Consider the following 21,413-nt stretch of genomic DNA (forward strand, 5'->3'; position numbering starts at 1 on the left):
CTGTGGAACAGACAAAGCTGGTTCAGAAAAGGTATCAAAGAAAAGTAGTGCCTACCACAGAAAAGACATTCAGTCACAGCCCAGCATCAGAGGTTTCCCATTGAAAAATGAAATAATTGCAAAGAGAAAGCAAACAACTTGCATAGAAAGCGGAGAGTTGGATTTCCTTTTTCCAAAGCGACTTAACAGGAGGTGAGGAAAAGGCTGTCCTCCTTCACGGTGTTCAATCCTGTCACAATAATTCTTAAGCACTGAACTATGACCAAGAAAGGCATTTGTGACACCATCTCTGAAGGCTGATAGACAAGCCTGTGAGGAAGAGGCTCTTGTTATTCCTATTAAAAAGATGAAAGGTAAATTAAGTGAAAATCCGTATATCTGTACATTCATATGTCTTCCCTTCCGAAAACTGGTTTGTGTTCACTTCTGTTAGCATTTTGCTTCTCTTCCTAAACGTAAAATTAGACATTTATGCCTATATCTTTTTAAAAAGTTTTATATCTAGGGCCTTATCTGGTTTTTGTCTGTTTAGAAAAAAAAGGTCACTTTTTTTCCCAACTAGTTTTATGGTCAAATAAAGAAAAAGTAATTATCCATTTTGTTAATCCCACTGGTGGGTTCTTTTTTCCCCTCTTTTCAGGCACTGGAAAAACATTGCAGAGTAGATGGTGGCTATTCTGGCATCAGAGATGTTTATAACAATCATGAAAGCCACGATGATGTGCAGCAAAGTTTCTTCCTCTCCGAGACACTGAAGTAAGTTAGAAAAGTTGACTTTCAGGAATATGAAATAGTTGTGTGTACCATCTTTATGGGTAAGCATTTATCATTAGTACCCCTGACATTCACTTAACAAAATCTGGCTGAAATAGAGCTTTTCTTCGGAAGCTAAATTGCCTTTTTGGGTTTTTTTTTTTCCCTTCTGTATCATTAAACTGAATTGTGTGACTTCTGGAAATTATCTTTACTTTTAATAAAGGTACTTGGTCTTTGTTGAGAAATTACATCTCCTGGCTTTGATAGGATCTAATTATACGTGCCAACACTAACGAAACAAATTGAGTAGACAGAAGACTTGCAAGTGTTACATACTTTTCATTGTAAAAGAGAAAAAAGAAGTCAACAGGCTGCACAAGCCTACCATGCAAGTAAAGAAGAAAACTAAAAGCTATCATTATCTATCACCATCTCCTACGTTTTTAATGAAATAGAAGTTTTGTCTTGGTCTCTTCACCTTTTTTTTTGCCGTGCAAGAGCAAGTTGCAAAGATCAGAAAGAAGCAATTGTGCTGTTTCAACAGAAAGTGTAATACTCAAGTAAATGAAATATCATGAATACATCTATGTAGGGGGCTGGGGGTTTGGGGTTTGTTGTGGGTTTTTTTCCAAACAGTGCACTGCCTCTACTATACCTTTTAAATTAGCCTGCTGGAATTGGACCCAGAAAATCCTTCAGGCAGGGGTGGTGATTGAGAAAAAAATAAAATTTAAGCAGACTTTCCCTACAAGCAGACTTGTCCAGATGCTACTACCCGGCATCTGGACAAGAAACAATATGTTTATTGTTTACTGCTAGTTTTAATAGACCATGTCTTAGTAAACAGCTGCCCAGGCTCCTGCTCTAGTACTGTTTTTTTTTCTTTAAAGAAGTATTTTTGTTTTTTCATTGTGATGCTGGGACTTACTGGTGCTCTGTGTTTGGTCAGCTGTTTCCATTGATGCGTTCATCTAGGGAAATCAATTATTATGTTTCCCTGAAAACTATTGTGATGTCATTTCCCTGCTGTGGTCACATTTCCTGCTTTTTTCCCTTGCCAGGTACTTGTATTTGCTTTTTTCTGAAGATGACCTTCTTCCATTTGAACACTGGGTCTTCAACACAGAGGCTCATCCTCTCCCTGTTCTGCGCAAAGACGATGGGAATAAAGAAGAAAACCAGAAATAGATGAAGATTAAGTTATACTTTGTTTCATTCCTTATTTTTCTTTCCAGGACTTGGGCACATGATTTGGTTTTAAATTCCTGAGTTAATTTTTTTAATCAAGTGTTTTGCAGTCTGTTTTCTTTAACAGTAGGTATTTATGAGTGGACCCTAACCGATGATGATAAAACTTAATTCCTCTTATCCAGCTGAACCACTTCTTAGAAGAGATATAGGACATCTCTCCAGATTTTGTTAGGCTGCAGTGTCACCTTGGCCAAAAAAAGCAGAGGGTCTGTCTGGTTAATTGTTTCCTGTTATGCTTTTAATTTGACTGCAAAATTCTTTTCTCCTCTGTGAGGAGATGTCTGCTTTAAGCTGTAATATTTTGCCATGTTGCAAAAAGCCATATTGAATTAAGTATAAAGAGCTTTTTTTTTTCTTTTTTTTCCTTTTCTTTTTTTGTTGTTGTTTCTCTTTTTGTTTTGTTTGTTGGTTCTATGTTTGTTTGTTTGTTTTGTGCGTCATCCAAGACAAATCTTGTGACTGTGACAGCCTCTTCTTATGCGGGTCTATCATTACTTGGTAAAGCATCCGATGTATTTCATCGTCAATGAAGTCTACATAGGAATCTTTTCATCTCATGCAGACACAACTCAAACTGCAGTAGACCTTGAAGTTAGTCTAAACTTAGTTTTTAAGACTTTAGCACATTAGTTTAGCAGACCTTCGTTTTTCAGGTTTTGATTAGAATATTGTAATAGGATAAATTGTTTCCTCCCTTTTCTAAGTGGTGTTATTCTCATGTCTTTAGTCAGCCTAGTACAGAGTAAAATAAGGTAATCATTTCATATTAAGAAGGGAGTCTCACCTTCTTTATGTAGCTAGTCCAGTAGCTTTCATTTGATTGGATGATAAAAAGATAAAATAATACTCACTGACGTTTTCCTGGAAGCTGAGATTTAGACCAGGGACAATTTGTTGTTTGGTTTTTCTGGGACTTTTCTTCAAACATTCAGATAGGTTCAGACTTGACACCAGACTTGATAACTTATTGGCACAAAGGAATTTAATGTATCTGCATGAATAAAATTAGATGTTGAGATGCCTTGAAGAAAACTTACCTCTAAAAGAAGATAATCACACAGAGAGGAAGCTATCCAGTGTTGAACTAAAGCTTTGTGAAAGAACCTAGTCCATTTTCTCCAAGTGACAGAAACACAGCGTGCTTAAAATCATTCCCTAGATTGGAGGCCTGGTTTGCTAAGAAAGAATAGTAACAGCTTTACCAACAGTGGTTTACTTTGTGGCATCACCAAAGGAGGGAAAAAAATATTAGGCACAATTCTTTTCTGTTTCTACTTGAGTGTATTTTGGAATGGTGTACATGGTTAGTAAGTCTCAGTATGTTTTCATGTAACTGGAGCAGGATGTAGCACCTGCCTCCAGGTTCTGAGAAAGCAGGTCAGTCACTGGGTTGGCTGCAGCAAGACAAATACAGTTCTGAAGAGTCATTTTCTTCAAAGGCATTCAGCAAGGTAGCTCACATGTCCAGTGTAGCTCATCACAGCTGAGGAAGCACATTTGTTCAGGCATTACAGAGTACATTTTTCCTACGCTGCTAGAGGTCTGCTACATGTTTTTTGTTAGGTAGGAGCCAAGAGGAAAGACAACAGATTTCATTTGTTTGTTTGTTTGTAGCTGCTGGGGGCTGCGACCCATTGGCTTGATGTGGTCTGTAAAGACAGCGCTGCCTTTCTGCAGCCAGAGGAGATGGCACAAGCTGCCAAAGACACTGATGGAGGGGGCAAGGCAAGGTGGTCTTTGGTGATGCTGGTCCTTCTGGCACAGAACTGGCAGAGCCCTGAGTTCATATGCAGAAGGTAATAGGGGCTAAGCCTGAGCACCCCAGGGCTGGGAGAAGGGGTACTACGAATGCCTGTGCATCTGCCCCAGATAGAGCCTGCTTATGTGGAGCCAGCCCCTTGCATCAAGGCTTTTTGCTTTACTGCTTTTTTTAAATTATTATTAATTATTATTTTCTTTTTTAAAGTATGGATTTCCTCATGTCACAGTAACAGTTTTCTGAAACTGAATGAGCAAGGATGAAGTCTTGACTCTCCTCTGTAGAAAAGCAGAATTCTTGCTGATTTTGATACTCCAGCATTCGCATCATTGGAGGACTAGAGTATTTCATTACATTTCTTAAGAAACAGCATTTACACAGGAGTTTGGTCTTTTTCTTCCCCCAAAACCTCAGAGAAATTACAGCTGTGGAACACAAACAAAACCTCTCTTCCCTCTTTAGCACAGAAGTAATTGTTATGGCTTTAACCAAAAAGTAATAATAATTACTTTTATCTCAGTTATCTTTATTGGATCATCTGATGCTGCCTTCCACATGGTTGTGTGTGTGCTGGTGTAGGCCTCACATCACTTACATAAAGACAGGAGCTCAAACAAAAACAGTCTTCAGGAAGGGTTTTGTAAGCCTCTTTTTACATGGTTTTCTTAACCCCAGTACGCTTCCCCTAAGCCTGTCGAGTGATCTTGCTTTTACTTAAGCTGAAGAGAAAGAGTGGAGAACCAGGTAGCTCTTCTTGTTTCAAACTGCAGGCTCCAAACGCCTTTCTTGTATGCCTTGGGTCCTATGTACTGAAATACAAGCTTCAGGACTGTTTCCTTGTAAGACAGGCATTTACTATGAATTTTTTAGGGTTTTGTTTTGTTTTAGTTAGAAGTCAGGATGATTTGAAAGAGCACAAATTTGGCGTGACTGGTATTGGTATTCAGGTTGTATGTACAAACTGCACTATATACTGTACTTTTTGTAAACTAATGTAAGTAGACGAGAAGATTGTACAACGTGTAGATCTGCCAACTGCAAGAAAAAAAACCTTTTCAGAAACTGAGTCTATATTGATTTTGCTTCCTTTTTTTTTTTTTAAATAACCTTAAAACACCAAAGTTAGAGCAATCCTTTTGAAACAGTCAGTCCTTACCACTTCTTGTTAGATTGCAGAGGTAACATACCTTTTATTTCCAATTCACTTAACTAGCTGCACCCAAGTGGCTAGTGGTGGTCATTCACAAGAGTAAAATTAATTGTTTTATTGTTGGGGCACACATTACCTGTGCAAAAAACATGCTGCCTATACTTCTTCCATTTCTTTGTAGGATAATAATGCGTTTAAATCTGCATATGTTAAGTCCCAAGAGGTAAATCACTTTAAATGGCACCCACATTGTTTCCTGAGGAAAATGTTTTAATTGTTTGTGAGATAAGTATTGCATTTGTGTTGGTTGTACACAGATTTTTTGCAATGCCCAATGGATCACTGTTTCTATGGTGACTTCATCATACATATCATCCGTTTCTATCACACATTCAAATTGTTTTCAATTTGTACATAGTCCATTTAGTCTTTTCATCTTTATAATATAAACTGAAATTATGGAATACATAATAGATCAAGATGCTTAATTTTTAAGAACTTATATTTGTAAAAAATTCTCTATTGTGAATAAAGTCTTTTAATATATCTGCTCAACTTGTTATGATTTTTTTCCTAAGTGTTTTGCAGAAGTAGCTACAGGAATCTGCTGCATAGTCTGGTTTGGCTGCTGTCCTCATGAATTTTTGTCAGCAGATTGGTTTGATACAAATTAGTACTCCGTGTATTGTTAATTAACATTAGTCAGTCTATAGGACTGCCACCCCAGAAATAAATTGCTGGAAAAGTTTGTCAAAATTCATCATACCAAATGTATTTTGGTAGAAAGTGAGCTTCCTAATGAGAAGCAGGAAGGTGGGAGGCAGGTAAGCACGGAGAAGGTCAGTCACTCCTATTCATGTTCTGCACAATACACACAGGCTTCCCCTCAACGCCACTTAGGAGCAAACACCGGAGCAGGGATGACAAGGCTGTCACAGTGCCCAGCGTTACGTGATCATGTAATGAAATGCTATCGTTAGCCCATGCTCCAGAGGAGAGAGGAACAGTTGTCATAGGAACTGTAACTGTATTTTGTGCTGGAAGGACATTAAGCTCTCCAATCTAAATATTGAAACAACCGCTACACTTCTCAGATAACCTCGTTTCCTCTGTTTAGTAAAAGCCTCGTCCAGAGATGATAGTGAAATAAACTGTGATTTCACAGCACAGCCTCAGTGGTATCAATCTCTGTCTAGGGACATACTCATTAGCCCTGCTCAAGTCGTTTTTGGTGACTCAAGCTCTTAGATCTGGTGTCTCCTTTTTGCAGCAGAGGTGTTGGCATGCAGCTCCACCGTGCAGTCCCTGGGGCAGTCAGCAGGCACTCCCCTCCTGTGGCTGGCTCCAGGACTGCACAAACTGCTACTCAACAAGCAAATTGTGAACTAATGCAGATCCTTATTCACAAGAGATGTAAATATAAGCCTGGGGTAGAATATCAACCGCTTCATTCTCTTAATTGGATGCTTGGTGTGTTTGTTTTCTGTAGGGGGGGAAAGGAACTAGGACTGAGTTGACAATTAGTCAAGACAAAACAGGATTTACCCAGCCATCTGCATTGCCCTTTGGCCTTACTCTAGCACAAGAGGAACTCAGCACTCATATGACAGCATCTGCTATGGAAACAGCCCTTCATCTGATCCGCCTTAATCTTGGGATTAGTCTGTCCTGGTTGATCTCAGATGCAGGAGGAAAGATTATGCATGAAAAAGCAGCCTGCCAAACCCAGAAAACAGTCTCTGAGACTCAGAGTTCCTGTCTGAATGCTGCAAGAAGGAATAGAACACAGGGCTTTGCTCTCTCCTGGTTTTTACGTACTTGTACATGCACGAAGTGGTGGATAGAGCAAGTCCCACAGCTGCAAAATCCTATTGGAGCCCAGGAGGCTGTTAGCATTCAACTGTACCTCAAGAGCCATCAGTGTGACCCTCATTGCTCAGGTTTCTGTACCAGCTCTCACATGCTGTAGTTAAAACAGCCATAATCAGGTCACTTGGGAAGCCCCTCTCTCAAATTTCACATGCTTTGCGAACTTCTGTCCACACTTCTTGGGGAAGGTTGCTTGCCTTTCACTGTTCCCCTACTGGCACATTACAGGATGTTAATGACTGTTCATTATTAATGTATTTATCCCTCCAATTGCTTTCACACCATCAATCAGGGCAGCACAGAGCCACTATCAGGCATGAGCACCCCAAATTAAAAAAAAGGTAAAATTTTCAGCGTATCTTTGTTATACTGTCATATTCTGGCCATTGCCTCATCTACCAGGGAACATCACCCTATGACATGGGACTCGCTGGGACTGCAGAAGCTCAGATGTGTATAATGTTGGGTGCCCACATGACAAAAGAGCCCAAAGTTATTTGTTTCAGCCATGGGGGGAGAGTTAAAGGATTCTGATGCTGCAAATAGTGATCCTACAGTAACAGTAGGGTATGTGCACATATCCAAAGGAATATGCCATTGCCCATCTGCTGAGGCACCCTGTCCCAGCTACTCCCAGTCCCTTGTGAGTCAGCCCAAATGCCCACGTCGAACCTCCCAGAGCGGCAGAAGAGTTCACAGGCATGTGGGAACCCAAGTGAGGGGCTCTGAAGAAACAATACTCTGTCCAAGCACGTCTCAGGGCCATGTCTGTACAGCTCAGATGTCCATGCACCAGGATGAGCGGACAGGAGCACATCTCCAAGGCATCCTATCCCCGCACCCTCTTTTTGTCAGGGGAGCATTGCCAAGGAATATGCAGGGGAAGAGCATTTTGGCACTGGACAAGACTTATGGGATGCTTAGAGGAAGCATCAAATGTAGACAAAGTAGGGGGTATAGGTTAATTCCTCTATCTTACCATCCTTGGTAATTAAGACAATTGCATAGACATATGTCTACAGCCAATGACACATACATGTGCCCACTGGGAATGCACACTAAGCCCCATTACCGGCTGGACCCAGGGCATGGAGTTGTGTGTGGCAGCCTCACTGGATTCAGCTGCCCCAACATGACATGGGCCAGGATGTACAGGTAAGGATGAGGGTCTGGGAGTGCCTGCACTGTGGGCATCTATGTCACCATTTCACCTCAGCTGATTTGAGCTGTGTTTTCTCAACTACATAGTCCAAGTTTTTCAGCTTTGTGCACTGCTCTAAGATTTCACATTTGTGATCCTGCTGCTCTTACCCAATGCTTCAGATGTTATAATCCATCTTTTATCTCTAGCTGGAGGCTACTACTAACCTCTACCTGCTAAATACTTGCTATTTAATAACCCACACATTCCTTTCCAAACAGATTTCTATACTGATGCTTATTCCTTGAGGAACCTCAGTTGTGTGAAATATTTCTCTGCTTCAGCCCTACTTGTCATCCAGTGCTTTATGCTTGCTGCTGGGGACACCTCTGCTCCCTCAGCTCTGAGGACCTCAGGTCCCCTGGCCCTTGTCAGAGGTGCAGCCCCTGCTCACAGAGCTGTATTCTCAGAGGTCTCTCCACCGCTGCTTGAGTTGTGAGTCACTGCTGCTTGCTCCTAGACTGTTACAATCTTTGTGTTTAAGTCCAGTTGTATATTCAACCCCATGGAAAGAGCGTGGCTGTGTATGGTGAAGAGCTGTACCTGTAAGTTCTGTACGGCTCCTTCAATTTACAACTCAAAATATTACACTGCTCTATTTCAAAAGTACAGTACAAAATTGTAAAGCAGAGGGACAGAGTAAGGAAAGAGCATTTGGTATAGTTTTGCTCAATTTGCTAGAGGGTTTATTATAGCTTCATTATCTTTAAGCTACAACTAAGCGTTCAGCCACAGTTGCTTTCTATTCCATTAGCTTCTGGGTCTGATGTAATTCACAGCTTCTCATGTATGTGTTTCAAATGCTTTTCCTCACGTTTGCATTTAGCTTTCCAGGGGTAACAACTAGCCATAAGCCCTACATGTCTGAAAAACAAACAAAAAGCCAAACAATCAACAAAAAAGCCACAGCAAAACTTTGTTACTTTAAATATTGAACCACAAGTCCGTAGTACACAAGTAAGCAGAAACAGAAGTTCTTCTCAAAACACATTTTCCATGTGCTATTCCAATCATCACAGTTTATACAACACCTTCTAATCTACAGCTGCACAAGTCTCAGCTGTCCTCAAAGAAGGCAGGGAGAAACCCAGGGAAAGCAAAACCAAACAGCTCAAGGTACCAGAGGAAGAGCCTAGCCTACAGACAGGCTTAACTCTGCTGTTCCTGGGAAGGGCAGAGGGAAGGGACCCCAACACAAGCAGTGTTCCTCAGCATGGGTGCCCCTACAGTCCTGCTGCCCACCCTTATGCTGCTTTGGGATGGCCAAACAGCAGCTGGGTGCTGCAGCCCAACACCTTCGGTCAGGCCACAACAGTGGTGCCCCCAGAGGCCCAGCTCCCAGCCCCTGGCCTGTAAGCCAGCTGAGTGCCAACAACTCCAAGCTCTAACCCAGAATCACACAGCAAAGAGAGGTTTTGACTGTTTGTGAGTCTTCCCTCATGAATTTAAGGCTGTGGCACCTTCTAGTCAATGAGTGGCTTTTACTCTGTCCAGTGAGCTGAAACCTACCAATACATTTAACACATCTCATAAGGGAAAACCCTCCATTCTCTGCAGCTACATGAAAAACTAAGGGCAGAGCTAATTATGGAAGTAGATTCACCAGTTACACTGATTCCAATGCCACTTCCAGCTACAGGTTTTTCTAACTACCACTGTCATTTGCCAGCACGAAACTCCAGCCAGAGGCTCAGGTACTCACACAGGCAGATGAAGATCAGGTGTCTGGTCCAATCTGCAAAGACCCCCACAACCCATCCTGTGGGGTCACTGAGCTCTCCTTCCCCACACAGATCCCACTGAGGTTCCCACAGATGCATCACAACAGGGCCTGGCAAGGGAAGCAAGGCCTTTGGAAGTGCTTGGTGGCAACAAAGCCAGACATCACTTGCAGCCCCTCAGCCAAGAAATGCTACAGAGGTGAGAGCTGCCAGCTCAGTATGGAAAGCAAGATTACTGTAATGGTTTGGCTCCTCCTGGAGCCCAGTCATTGCTCCAGAAACTCTGCAGCCCAAGAAAGATTGCTGCTTTATTTGGTATCACTACTTTAACATGAAGCAGCAAGTTGTCCAACAAATAGGGGTGATCGTGATTTTATTTTTCCCCTCATTGCTAGTTATGGTGTGAAGCCAGGTCTCACCACCACAATCCCTGCCTTTGGGAGCAGCCTCACAGACTAGAAGAGAGTATGAGCAAATCCAGATTTGCCCAAGAGCAAACAAAACCTGTCCCACTAGCAGGCAACTGCACCAAGGACTCACAACAAAATACCCACTGAGTGTTAACTCACCACAGCCACCCACAGAAGCTGGGACCAGAGTGCTCCCCTCTCCACAGTGCCAGTCTCCTTTCCTCCTGCCTCAGAGCAAGAAAAGCACAGGAGCAAACCTCCAAAAAGCAGGAGCAGTGATGTCTCAGCACAGCATGGGCACTGCTCAAACAGCCCTGGAAACTAATTCTGTGATTTAGCTCCAGTGCAACAGCAGCAAATGCATGAAAAGCAAAGAAGAAGGACTCTTAGATGAGAGAGCAGAACCTTAAAAGAAAGATGCTAAAGAAACCTGAAACTCTCTAAAGAGAAAGAAACATCTTATTTCCTCACAGAGCCCCTTTCCACCTTGTCATTGAAAAGATAGAAAACTAATTAAAACACCTTCACCCTCCAAAGGGATGGAGACAAAAAAAAAAAGGGAGTTTATCATTTTATTGATCACCTCTCTCTGGCACCCAGAGATGCAAACAAGGGGGAGAAGATAAGCCAGGACCTACATAATGAGCAATTACCTGGGAGGTGTCCCCAGGGTCTCCCAGTAAGACTGGTGCAGAGCAACACACGAGTGCCTCTTGCTATTTCTGTGAGGGCTCTCAACTTCTACCAGAACAGTTTCCACCTTGAAAGCTCTAGAGAAAAATGAGTGAAGCCAGTTGATGTTGCACACAGACCTAAGGACCTGATAAACTACCTTGGATTCAGGCAACAGAGAAAAATAACCCTGGTTTTGAATTCACTGGATCTCTGACCAAATAACCAATAAAATCATATTTCATTATTTTTCTCCCTTACATCCAAAATTGAATATATTTGTCTAGTAAGGTGCTATTGTCCCATATTCTTTTAATCCAAATTCTGAACATTTCTCAAAAAACATAATCAAGAGTACATGTAGATTCTAATAGTGTTTCATACCAAGAGCTATTTACAGATGTAAGCAATCCTTGTAACTAGCCACTTCAGCCATAGGATTTGGTAGACTAACATAGATCTCAGTATCTAATTCTCATTTCTTTCTGTTCCAAGGCAAAAAGGAGGAAGGAACAGCCTCACACATTTCCCATCTAGAGAATTAATTGGCTGCTCATGGTCACAACTTGTTTGGGCCAGTAAATCTTCCAGGTTTATACCCATGCAGTCACCTCCATGGGGTAACTGGGGAAAACTTGCATCGATGAGCACTTTACTTTCTAAAAATAACCTCTCCAGCAAGAAAAGCAGCTCCATTTAAGTCTGTGCCAAAACTCACATTTATTTTAGCAAAGCCAATTTTTCAGTCAGAGGAAACAGTTTCCTAGAACTTTACATGGAGATTTATGGAGCAGATACAGCCTAAGGGACGCTCGAGGAAACAACAACATAGGTGCTATGTCTCTTTTTGCCATTTTACATTTTTTTAATGCCCCATGGATGAGCTATTTTTCAAATATGCTTATTTTAGACAGTAAACACTATGCCTGGATTTATTCTTGCTGAACAAACTATCCGCTTCCTTACCATTCAGATCTATGTTGTACCCAATGAAAACAAATCAGTGCCTTTGAATCAGGCTTCTTTAATTAAAACATGCATGTCTTAACATGAATAGCTTTGACAAAATCTGAAGCTTTCTTCCTCTTTCATTCTCAGATGACATATCACATCCCAGGCTCTTTTTTCTCTCCTTCTCCCAACACTGGCTGCCAACATACATAAAGTTGAATCTCCACCTTTCATAATTTGCATACAAAATCCCCCAGCCTCTTTCCATTTCTCAGCAAAAATTTAACTGCCAGGCAGAGTAGTCAGTTCCCATTTTGTGGGACTCCATTAATTTTATAAAATATGCTGCAGAACACTTACAAGCAGGCCATAAATATTATATATTAAAATAAAAGTACACTTGTCAAATAAGAGAGCATTTTGAGATGCATTATTAATAACAACCATTTATACTGTATAATGCCATGAAGGTAGAGCAAGTTATACAGACACATTCTCTTCCTGAAAGTTTTGTACAATGGAAGAGAAGATAAATGTAAGTTGCTGGGCAATTACTGAAAGAAGAAAAGGGCATAGGGAGATCAGCAGTGAAAGGAGAGAGGCAAAAGGAGTTGCCAAAAGCATTGGTTGAAAGGGAGGTGGTGAAGAGATGACAACATAACTTTTACAGGCAGAAGCTTACTAAGCCAGGCAAGGTGATAACTGAGATGGAGGAGGAGACAGAGAGAACAGTCACGTCTCCCACACCCCCCCTAAACTGGGCACTTAAAAAAACCCCACACCTTAAGATAGGCCAAAAATTGAATTATAGCAAAAGTAGCACCACTGTCTTGGAGACACCTGCTCCTTATCAGGGCTGAGACGTGCAGAGCAGACACGCTGAGCAAGGCAGCTGGAACATGCCCACTCCACACCTCAGGGGGACTGGCTTTGGAAACCTAACCTGAGAGCCAGTCATTGAAAACATGACTTGCTAACTACAGCCAGGGATTAAAAAAAGAGTCATGATCCCAATAGGGCCCTACATTGCCAGCTGGCCTCCTGTCCTCTCTCTCAGCTCCAAAACTCCCCTCCCACATCCTGGTGCGGCCACAGGCTACGTGCACAAGTGGGTGATGCTAGCACAACAGGACACAACTGCCAGGAAGTGATGAAAATACTCATCCACAGCTTTCCTTCTCCTGCTTATTAAAATGCAGTATGTGTTATTCTTCTCTTATGCTGTGTTAAAACAGAAGAACAACAAAACCCACAACTGGACACTTCTCACACCCACCCCCCCATGTCGTAGAGAGAGCAGTCACAGGTCAGTGGTGGCTCATCAACACAAACATCATCTACTAGTAGTTTTTACCAATCTGCCCAGCACTCTGCTTAGCCCTATACACCCCACTCAACCCCCCCTCCAGGCTTGCCCTTTCACCAGGAGGTGGGTAGGTACCTCTAGGCTTCCTTCAGGTAAATCTCCTAGTGAGATGCACACAGACCTTTTAAAGGTTAGGACAGACAGAGATATCCCTGAGCTCATCTGGCTCTTCCCCTGCCTACCCAGGCTTGAAGCATTTGTACAGCTTCCTAAATTTGAATAGGCTTTTTAAATCCCAGTGGTAAATCACAGCCCAGGCTGCAAAGCCACTGGGATTAGTATTCAGTCTGGAGCGATCACGGGAGACTTCAGCAAGTCCCAGGCCAAAGCTGTTTTGTAGTGTTTAGTGAAGAGCTCCAAAACTGTTATAAACAACATTATTCACAGATTTGCAGCGTGATGAGCCAATTAAAAGCACAGAAATGTGGCGTGGGGTAGTACGGTCACAGCAGCATCTTCAGAGTAATTTAGGGAAACATTTTGAAGCGGCGCAAGTCGTGTTGCCATCAGTAATGTGTAAATAATTCATTAAGAAAGGGCAGACTCCACAACATCACCACTTAGAGGAACCAGAAAGCCCACAGAAAAGAAAACAGAAAACATGATCATTATATTAATGCAGCTCCATTGTAGACTATAATATCCTGGCTTCAAAAAGACTGATAGCAGGCACTTCTTATGAACCAAAACGCCAGGAAAAATCAGCCAGTCTTAAATGCTGAAAGCTACCTGGTTAGGCAAAAAATAGACATTTTTGGGTTTTAATCTGCCCAGACCACTAAGCAAACATTGCTGTAGCTATGGAACCAATGCATTTAATGGACCCATGGATTTTTATATAGCATGCCCTTGAACCTTCAAGGTTCCCCACCATAAAAAGGATATTGAGGTCCTTGAGCAAGTGCAGAGAAGGGCAACCAGGCTGGGGAAGGGGCTGGGGGGCAAATCCTATGAGGAGCAGCTGAGGGAGCTGGGGGTATTTAGCCTGGAGAAGAGGAGGCTGAGGGGAGACCTTATCACCACCTACAACTACCTGAAGAGAGGTTGTAGAGAGGTGGGCGATGGTCTCTTCAGCCAGGTGACAGGAGATGGGACAAGGGGCAATGGCATGAAGCTGTGCCAGGGCAGGGACAGATTAGATATTAGAAAAAAATTGTTTACTGAAAGAGTTGTCAGGGCTGGAACAGGCTGCCCAGGGAGGGGGTTGAGTCACCTTCCCTGGATGTGTTCAAAAAAAGGGTTGATGAGGTACTTAGGGATATGGTTTAGCTTAGGATGGGAATGGTTGGACTCGATCTTCATAGGTCTCTTCCAACCTTGTGATTCTGTGATAAACCAGAGGCTACGTCAGAACCAATCCAGCTTACCTTCAAGCCTCCTCTTCCCCATTCCACCTTCAAAATAAAACTCAAGCCACAACAAAGCCTGTGTCCCTCCTTCACCATGAGGAAACAAATAATTCAAAGCCAATTTCTACAAAACCTTTAGCTTATTTCATGCTGTCGTGCTCAGCCCCCCATCTACTTCCACCTCTCTCCCTCAGGCTGTCTCTAGACCTTGAGGGACTCACTGCTCAGCCCATACCACACCACAGCCCCAACCACCCTTTAACTCAGGGATTTTCACAACATTTTCACTAATAACAAGGGGAACTTTTTTCTTACTTTCTTTTCTTTATTCCCTCCCCTTTTCCCATTGTGTTTTTAATAGGGAAGTCCTGGGGAAAAAAAAACTTCACACACTTCATTTGTGCCTTTAGTCCAGCTTATTTGTCCAAGGAGGTAGGTACCTTAGAAGAACTTATACTTTATCCAAGTCTCATAATGCCTGGTCCCACAGGCCCTAATCTTTTTATCTTACTATTATATATCTTTAAAACCAAAGGATATTTGCTTTTCTTTCAGGATTACATTCCGCTCTCTCTGTCCCCAGGAAAGATGTGAAGGCTGAAATACACTTACGGAGCAAATATATCAGCCCCAGGAGCCAAACAGGAAAAACCTCTTACTCAAGCCTGGCAAGAGAGCAGCACCACACTGGAGTCCTATTTTCTGGTGCTTCACATGGGGAGAACAAAACCCTCTCCAAACCAGCCAGGAATTAGATCAGCTTTTACAGAAGGGAGAACGTACACCAGGCACACAAAATGACTCACCCAAGGTTACAGAGCCAGGCAGTCAAACACCACCCCCCCCACCACCACCACCACAGCACAGCTGTCAATTCTCAGCTCCACTCCGCTTTCCAGCCGCTAAACAATACTCTTCCTCCCACCCTCGTGTAAGACATGAGCCAATTTTACTTTTATGAGACTAAATTACCTCTATTCATCTCCTGTCACGGTAAATGAGTTACTAGCGAACTCTCTCATTTCTCAACATTTTATTCACAAAGTCTTGTCTTTCGAATTCCATTTACCTGCATGGGGAGAAATACACGCTGTTTATACAGGCGTGAATAAATCAGGTGTGATTTCCTTTGCATTAAGCTGCCGTTTCTTTTACTGCAGGGGAAGAGAGAAGCATGAGTAGCAAGAGAACAAAAAGAAATTAAAAAAAATAATAATAATTAGGAGTGCAGAGATTATGGCTGGCATGCCTTGAGTGGGGAAAAAGTATTCCCAGTTTCATAGAATCATAGAATGGTCTGGGTTGGAAGTGACCCAAGGATCATAGAGCTCCAACCCCCCTGCCACAGGCAGGGACACCAACCTCCAGGCCTGGAGCTACACAAGGTTGCCCAGGGCCCCATCCAACCTGGCCTTGAACACCTCCAGGGACGGGGAATCCACTACCTCTCTGGGCAGTTTCATGAGGAAGACTCAGAGACATCACCACGAAGTAACAACCACAGCGCACGTGGGTGGGAGCGGATCCAGGACATCTCCTGCATCCTCTTTGCTGTGAAGAGAAAAGCCTCACAGCCCACCGATCGCTGCACAAGCACCTGCCTGCAGTCAGGAGTCCTTAACATAAGAGTGTAAGAATGATGCTTAAGAAATTAAAAATGCAAGAAGCCCCCCAAAGGGATCCTAGGAGACAGCTGTCTGCATCCTTCGCTAGGAGACACGGCAGCGTGTAAATGATCGTGGCCTGACAGCACTCCTGGAAAAAACACTAAGTTTCTAGCTATACGTTAGTGTGTCCCTCTCCAAGAGCTTTCTAACTTGTCAGGCTGATTTCAACCAAGTTTTTCCTCCAGAGACAAAGCACTGAAATGCCGCTAACAACTGCGTGCCTGTAAGTTCTCACAAATACATGGTATAGAAAAGGAGATGGGATTCACAATAGCTACAAACTTTTGATCCTGTCAGTGGGAATCAGTTGGGAATACAGAGCTACCCGTTTTAGGAAAGTGAGGGACAGAACAGTCAGCTGTCAGTAAACCAGGTCTGCTCTCAGCAAGGGAGACACAGAGGGGAGGGAGGGGAGGACATTGCACCCCAGCGGGTGCTACAGCATTTTTGAAGGCAGCAAGGAAGGCACTGCAGGGGTCAGAGCCCTGGCAGCACTGTGGTAGGAACCATCTTTGAGCAAAGACTCTTTACCCCAAAGAGAGGGCAGGGAGCTCCTCAGCATCCATACCTGCAATGCAGGTGTTTTCATCTTGTGGGAGCACCCAAACTGTGCCAGGCCCTCCTCCTAGCCAGAGGGAAGGGCGATGCATTCCATTACAATTTAGAAAAAAATACAAAGTTAAAATGAAATCTCAGTGACTAAATAAGCATCTTAAATGCCTACAAGAATTTTGTTTTCCTGTCTTGTGACATTTTCCTGATTCCCCCCTTTTTCTCCCCCCAACCTCCCCCCAACCCCCACCCCCCGCCTCACCTTTCTGGCCACTTGGAAACTACAGTCACATCAATATTTCCATAGTCAAAAGTTAAAAAAAAACCATATAAAATCCTCATGAGAACCAGGTAAAGGAGATGAATATTTAACAACTATTTCTCCTTCACTAAACAGAAATAAGCAAGGCCCTGGGAGGTGTTTGGGTTTAGTTTTATTTTAGGGCAGGGAAGAACCGAAGAGAAGGGTCTTTCAGTAAACAGTAAGCCTACTACAGTTCAATGGACTTTGAATTCCCAAGTTTTTAATTAAAACGTGGATCAAAGTAGCAACGAATGCCAGTTGGAAAGCCCACACTCATCTGAAAACAGAGACCAACCAGTCCTGAGCTTTCCAAACCCACCACATTCAGCAGCCCCACAAGGGACGGAGGGAAATGGCACAGACCTGCTCAGCCAGCTGGGCTGTCAAGTGGCTTTTATTTCCCCCTGCGAGAGCGCAGCAGAGGTGTTGAGCAGGCAGATGATGAAAAGATGGGGGGTAGGAGGGCAGAACATCAGAGGAAACCGATTCATAAGAATAATTTAATTTAGAACATAAAATTAATCCAACAAAATAGAGGAACAGATGCGAAGGGATTTGAAACTCCTTCTTGGATCATATCCCCTTAACTTTACTATGCTCACAATCTGAATGCAGTCTTATTTATTCATAATATTGAAACAATATTAATTAAGCAATAAAATACTCCAGACAGCTTATTGTGAGGATTATTTACATAATGTGTGTATTAAAGGGGGGGAGGAGGAAGAGAAATTAGTGGCTCCATCCTGAGAGGTGACTAAACGCTGGAGGAAACAATTCCCTGCTTTTTCTAGCATGAAGGATTCCTCTTGCTGTTGGAGCACTTGCCACGGAGAGTTTTTCAAAGAACTTTGCTAATTAAGATATGTACTCATACAAGCAAATATTTGGCTATCTCAGTGTTGCTGTAATCTCCCCCATGACGCTGAGAAAACCAAGGCAAACAAGGAACAAGGAGAGCTGAAATATTTCCCATCTCTGACCCCACTAAGTAGGCTAAGTCAGTCATCTGCTTTAACCACGAGGTGATTAGTACAGCTACGACAGACAGATACAAATCTGGATGAGCCCTCTGGGGAGCCTGCCAAGGAGCACGCTGCCTGGCCAAGCGGAAGACATGCCGCTCTTTGCTCTGCCATACAACTGATGCACAACCTTGGGCAGCAAGCTCCAGATCTCAAGGACGCTGGTTTTGCCTCCCAGGCAGCAGAATAGAGGTCACCTAGCTAACTAACCTCCTCTGCCAGCTTCTGCAAGCCAGGCCTGCCTGTGAGCACAGGGCTATGGCATGCAGGACCTGCCTCAACTTTGCCTACACAAACTTGACAAAAAGAAATCAACTAGCAAGATAAAGGAGTTCATCAACACACACTTACCTGAAGGTTTAGGCCAATACAGAAGTCACTTTCTCCACATGAAGAACTCTCTTATTTTACAAACCTCACACTGCATTCAAATTTAGAGAGGATAAAACCACAAGCTCTCCCCACAAAGACTGCTATAACCCCTGCTCACCTTAAAGCTGGATTCATTTTTGAGGAACACCACCCATCTGATAAGTGCTTAACGAGTACAGGTCAGGCCACCATCTCATTTACTTATGAGACAGCTGCATCTCTGCTCCAGGTGCCTTCACTGTTTCTTAACTGAGAGGAATGAACCACCACCACCTGAGCTTTTCTTCATGTTTTAGTTCTCTTAGCCCTGTGTGCCAGCCATTCTCTGCAGAGCAGCCAGAACAAGATCTAATTGATGCCCAAGCAAGTACAGCTGAGGGAGAAAGCTAGAACATAATGTCTCTCCTGGGCATGGGCTCACTGTCTGTGACAAACATCAGCAGAACGATGCTTGAAAGAGCTCAAGCTTTTAATAACCTCACTGACTAACTTTTAGTGCTGAATGAAAGTAAAAGAAAAGCAAAAAAAACCAAAATCCATTTGCCTGTTTTGAACACTTCCCTTTTCCTAACACAAAAGTTTACCTTTACCATGGGATTCAAGATAGTAAAATATTTCTCTCTGATGCCACCACCTTTATCAGTCTTCTTTGTCTGCAAGTGACCTAAGAGAAAAGCTTGCCTTTTTTATGTAGATGAGAGCATAAGGAAAACCTGGTGGTGTTGGGAGCCCTACGTATATGCTATGGTAGTTAAGAGCAGAAGCTTCATCACTGCTGTGGACAAGCTTACTTGCTCCATTGTGAAGTCTCGACACATCTTTGCTCTTGGAAGAGAAAACTATTTTATTGATCTCCCTTCAGAGACTAATTGAAGGAAGAAGATTTCAAAGGGTTGGTAAGAAAAAACGTTATTCAGCCACCAGGTCATTACTGACAATATGCTGGGACGCTGCAGATACTCTGTCTAGCTTTTGAAAGAGCTGCTCAGAGAGATCATCCTCCTCTGAAACATTTCCAAAGATCTTGGTTTTCTCCCCCAACCAAAAGATTTATATTGAAAACTCTATTCTAGGTTGCCCTCAAATAAACACCTTGTCTAACAGATACAGCGACAAGGCAGTCTTACAGTCAGATTGCTGTGCTGAAGCACAGAAAGCCTATGTGCGGTCAGTCAGAAAAAGACACGGCTCTGAGGAATGAATAGAAGAGCTTCTATCAGAGCAGGGAATTACTGATCTAACCCAGTTACCTGGGAGGCCCAAGTCGAAAATGCTATTTTAAATTGTGTCATTAGATGGTAAGGAATTAGAATTATTCATTGTGTCTAACCTAACCTCATTACGGCCTCCGCCGGGAATAATTATTTCAAAACGTTTCTTGCTCTTCAGAACCTGAGGGCACAATTTTTGAGTCTTCCTGAGCTTGGCTCAAATCACTTTGCTCAATTCTGGGGAGCTGCTCTTTGGCTCCCAGCACAGACTGAACCCAGCAAGGAAAACTAATCTTATTTGCAGCATAGAAACGCAAGTGGCTGCTGCTGCATTCATATATCTGCCCGGCCGCAGCCAACGCCATCACATCACAGCCCGCGGCTGCGTCTCCGACCACCCTTTCCATCATCAAGATTCATTTCCCAAGGTGGGGGAATCCCACCTTTCAAGTCAGGGTGATGTTATACTGCTACCAAAGCAAAGCTGCCCAAAATGGGGTGCTCTCCTGGGTGATGCAACCCTTCGCTGCAGCAATGGGTATGGGTGTCACTATATGCAATTTGCAACTTTATGTATGTTTTGGAGAAACACCTCACCCCACGCCCACCCTCTGGCAGACAAAGCTTTTCTAAAATGCTTCAGAGGGGGCACAATACTTGGTTTGCAGAAAATGGGGTCACTGCACATGGTTTTTTTCAGCATCTCACCCGATTTGTGAGGATCAGAGGGTACTTAGTAAGAAACGGGAAGTCAGCGAAATAAACTCCATGAAGTTCTGGCAATAGCCTTAGCGCAGCTGCAGGAGTTTGTCAAGCTGCTGTTTAAGGGAGCAGCTAGAAAGACTCTCAGCAATACTTCAGATTCTTTTCACAAATATAAAGTACAGTTCCAATGGAAATGTGTGTTACAACTTCCATCAGTCAGGTCTTGACTTGCCTTATACCACTTACCTTTTTACTAGTGTAAATTAGCATGTTCAGTTCTGGCCTTTGTCCTTTCCTCTATGAAAGATCTAGAGAGCTGCCCTCTTTAAGGACTTGAGGTGGAAGATGCTTTTCTCTGTGTTTTTTATGGGTGGGCACAGTGAAAAAAAGGCACTAAATAGCCCCAGAAAAAGCAGTAGTAGTGATGAAGCTGGGAAAAAACGTTCTAAAGAGTGACTGAAATCAGAAACAGAGGTGAGAGTCAGCTGGAAGAGGCAAACTTTCCATTCTTCTGAGTCATATTGGACTTCAGCAGAATTATCTGCCAAGCTCTTCTACTGTTTAAGTACGGGAATAATTCTTCCACAAATAAAAAGCTTTAAAAGCTTCCAGAATGTTGCATCTTCAGCTCTGGAATGGGGTTTTTTTGGGGATTGTTCTGATCTGAAATCATGACCACTATGAAACAGGTGTAAACATTGCTCCTATTTCCCAGTAAGCCACTTAAGACTTCTAGAGATGATTCAGAAATAAAATAATCTCTCCTGGGATTATCAGACATAAAATAATTTCATCTGCACACAAAAAAAACAGATTGTGATGCATTTCCTGATTAGTCAAGAGCACAGCAAGACAAGATTAAGTAAACCAACTGACGTAAAAGCCAGATAGAACATCTCATCTTAGTGAATGGTTGAAGTGCTAAATAAAACAAACGAGGAGAAAGGCATTTGCAAAAGTGGCCCAGTGTTTTTATCCTTTTCAGATAAACTCTTAACACATCTTAAACAAATAATATTTATTTCTCAGAGTTCCAATAAAGCCCATTTAGTAGTTATGGCTTTTATCTCAGATTTACAGTGATTTTCAGGCTACATCATTCATGTATAACACAGGACCCAA

General features: G+C 42.8%; 1 protein-coding gene across 1 annotated transcript in view; it reads left to right on the forward strand.

Annotated features, from left to right (window-relative positions):
• MAN1A1 (mannosidase alpha class 1A member 1) overlaps positions 1 to 2,350 on the forward strand; it is a 146,093-nt gene extending 143,743 nt beyond the window's left edge. Inside the window, exons 11-12 of the mRNA XM_084262140.1 lie at positions 641 to 756; positions 1,818 to 2,350. Of these exons, the coding sequence (XP_084118266.1) occupies positions 641 to 756; positions 1,818 to 1,944 (243 nt within the window). The 3' untranslated portion in view covers positions 1,945 to 2,350. The remainder of the gene's footprint in view (positions 1 to 640; positions 757 to 1,817) is intronic.
• The last annotated feature ends 19,063 nt before the right edge of the window (positions 2,351 to 21,413 follow it).

This window comes from Gallinula chloropus (assembly GCF_964237585.1).
Source record: "Gallinula chloropus genome assembly, chromosome: 3".
NCBI classification, from domain to species: Eukaryota; Metazoa; Chordata; class Aves; order Gruiformes; family Rallidae; genus Gallinula; species Gallinula chloropus.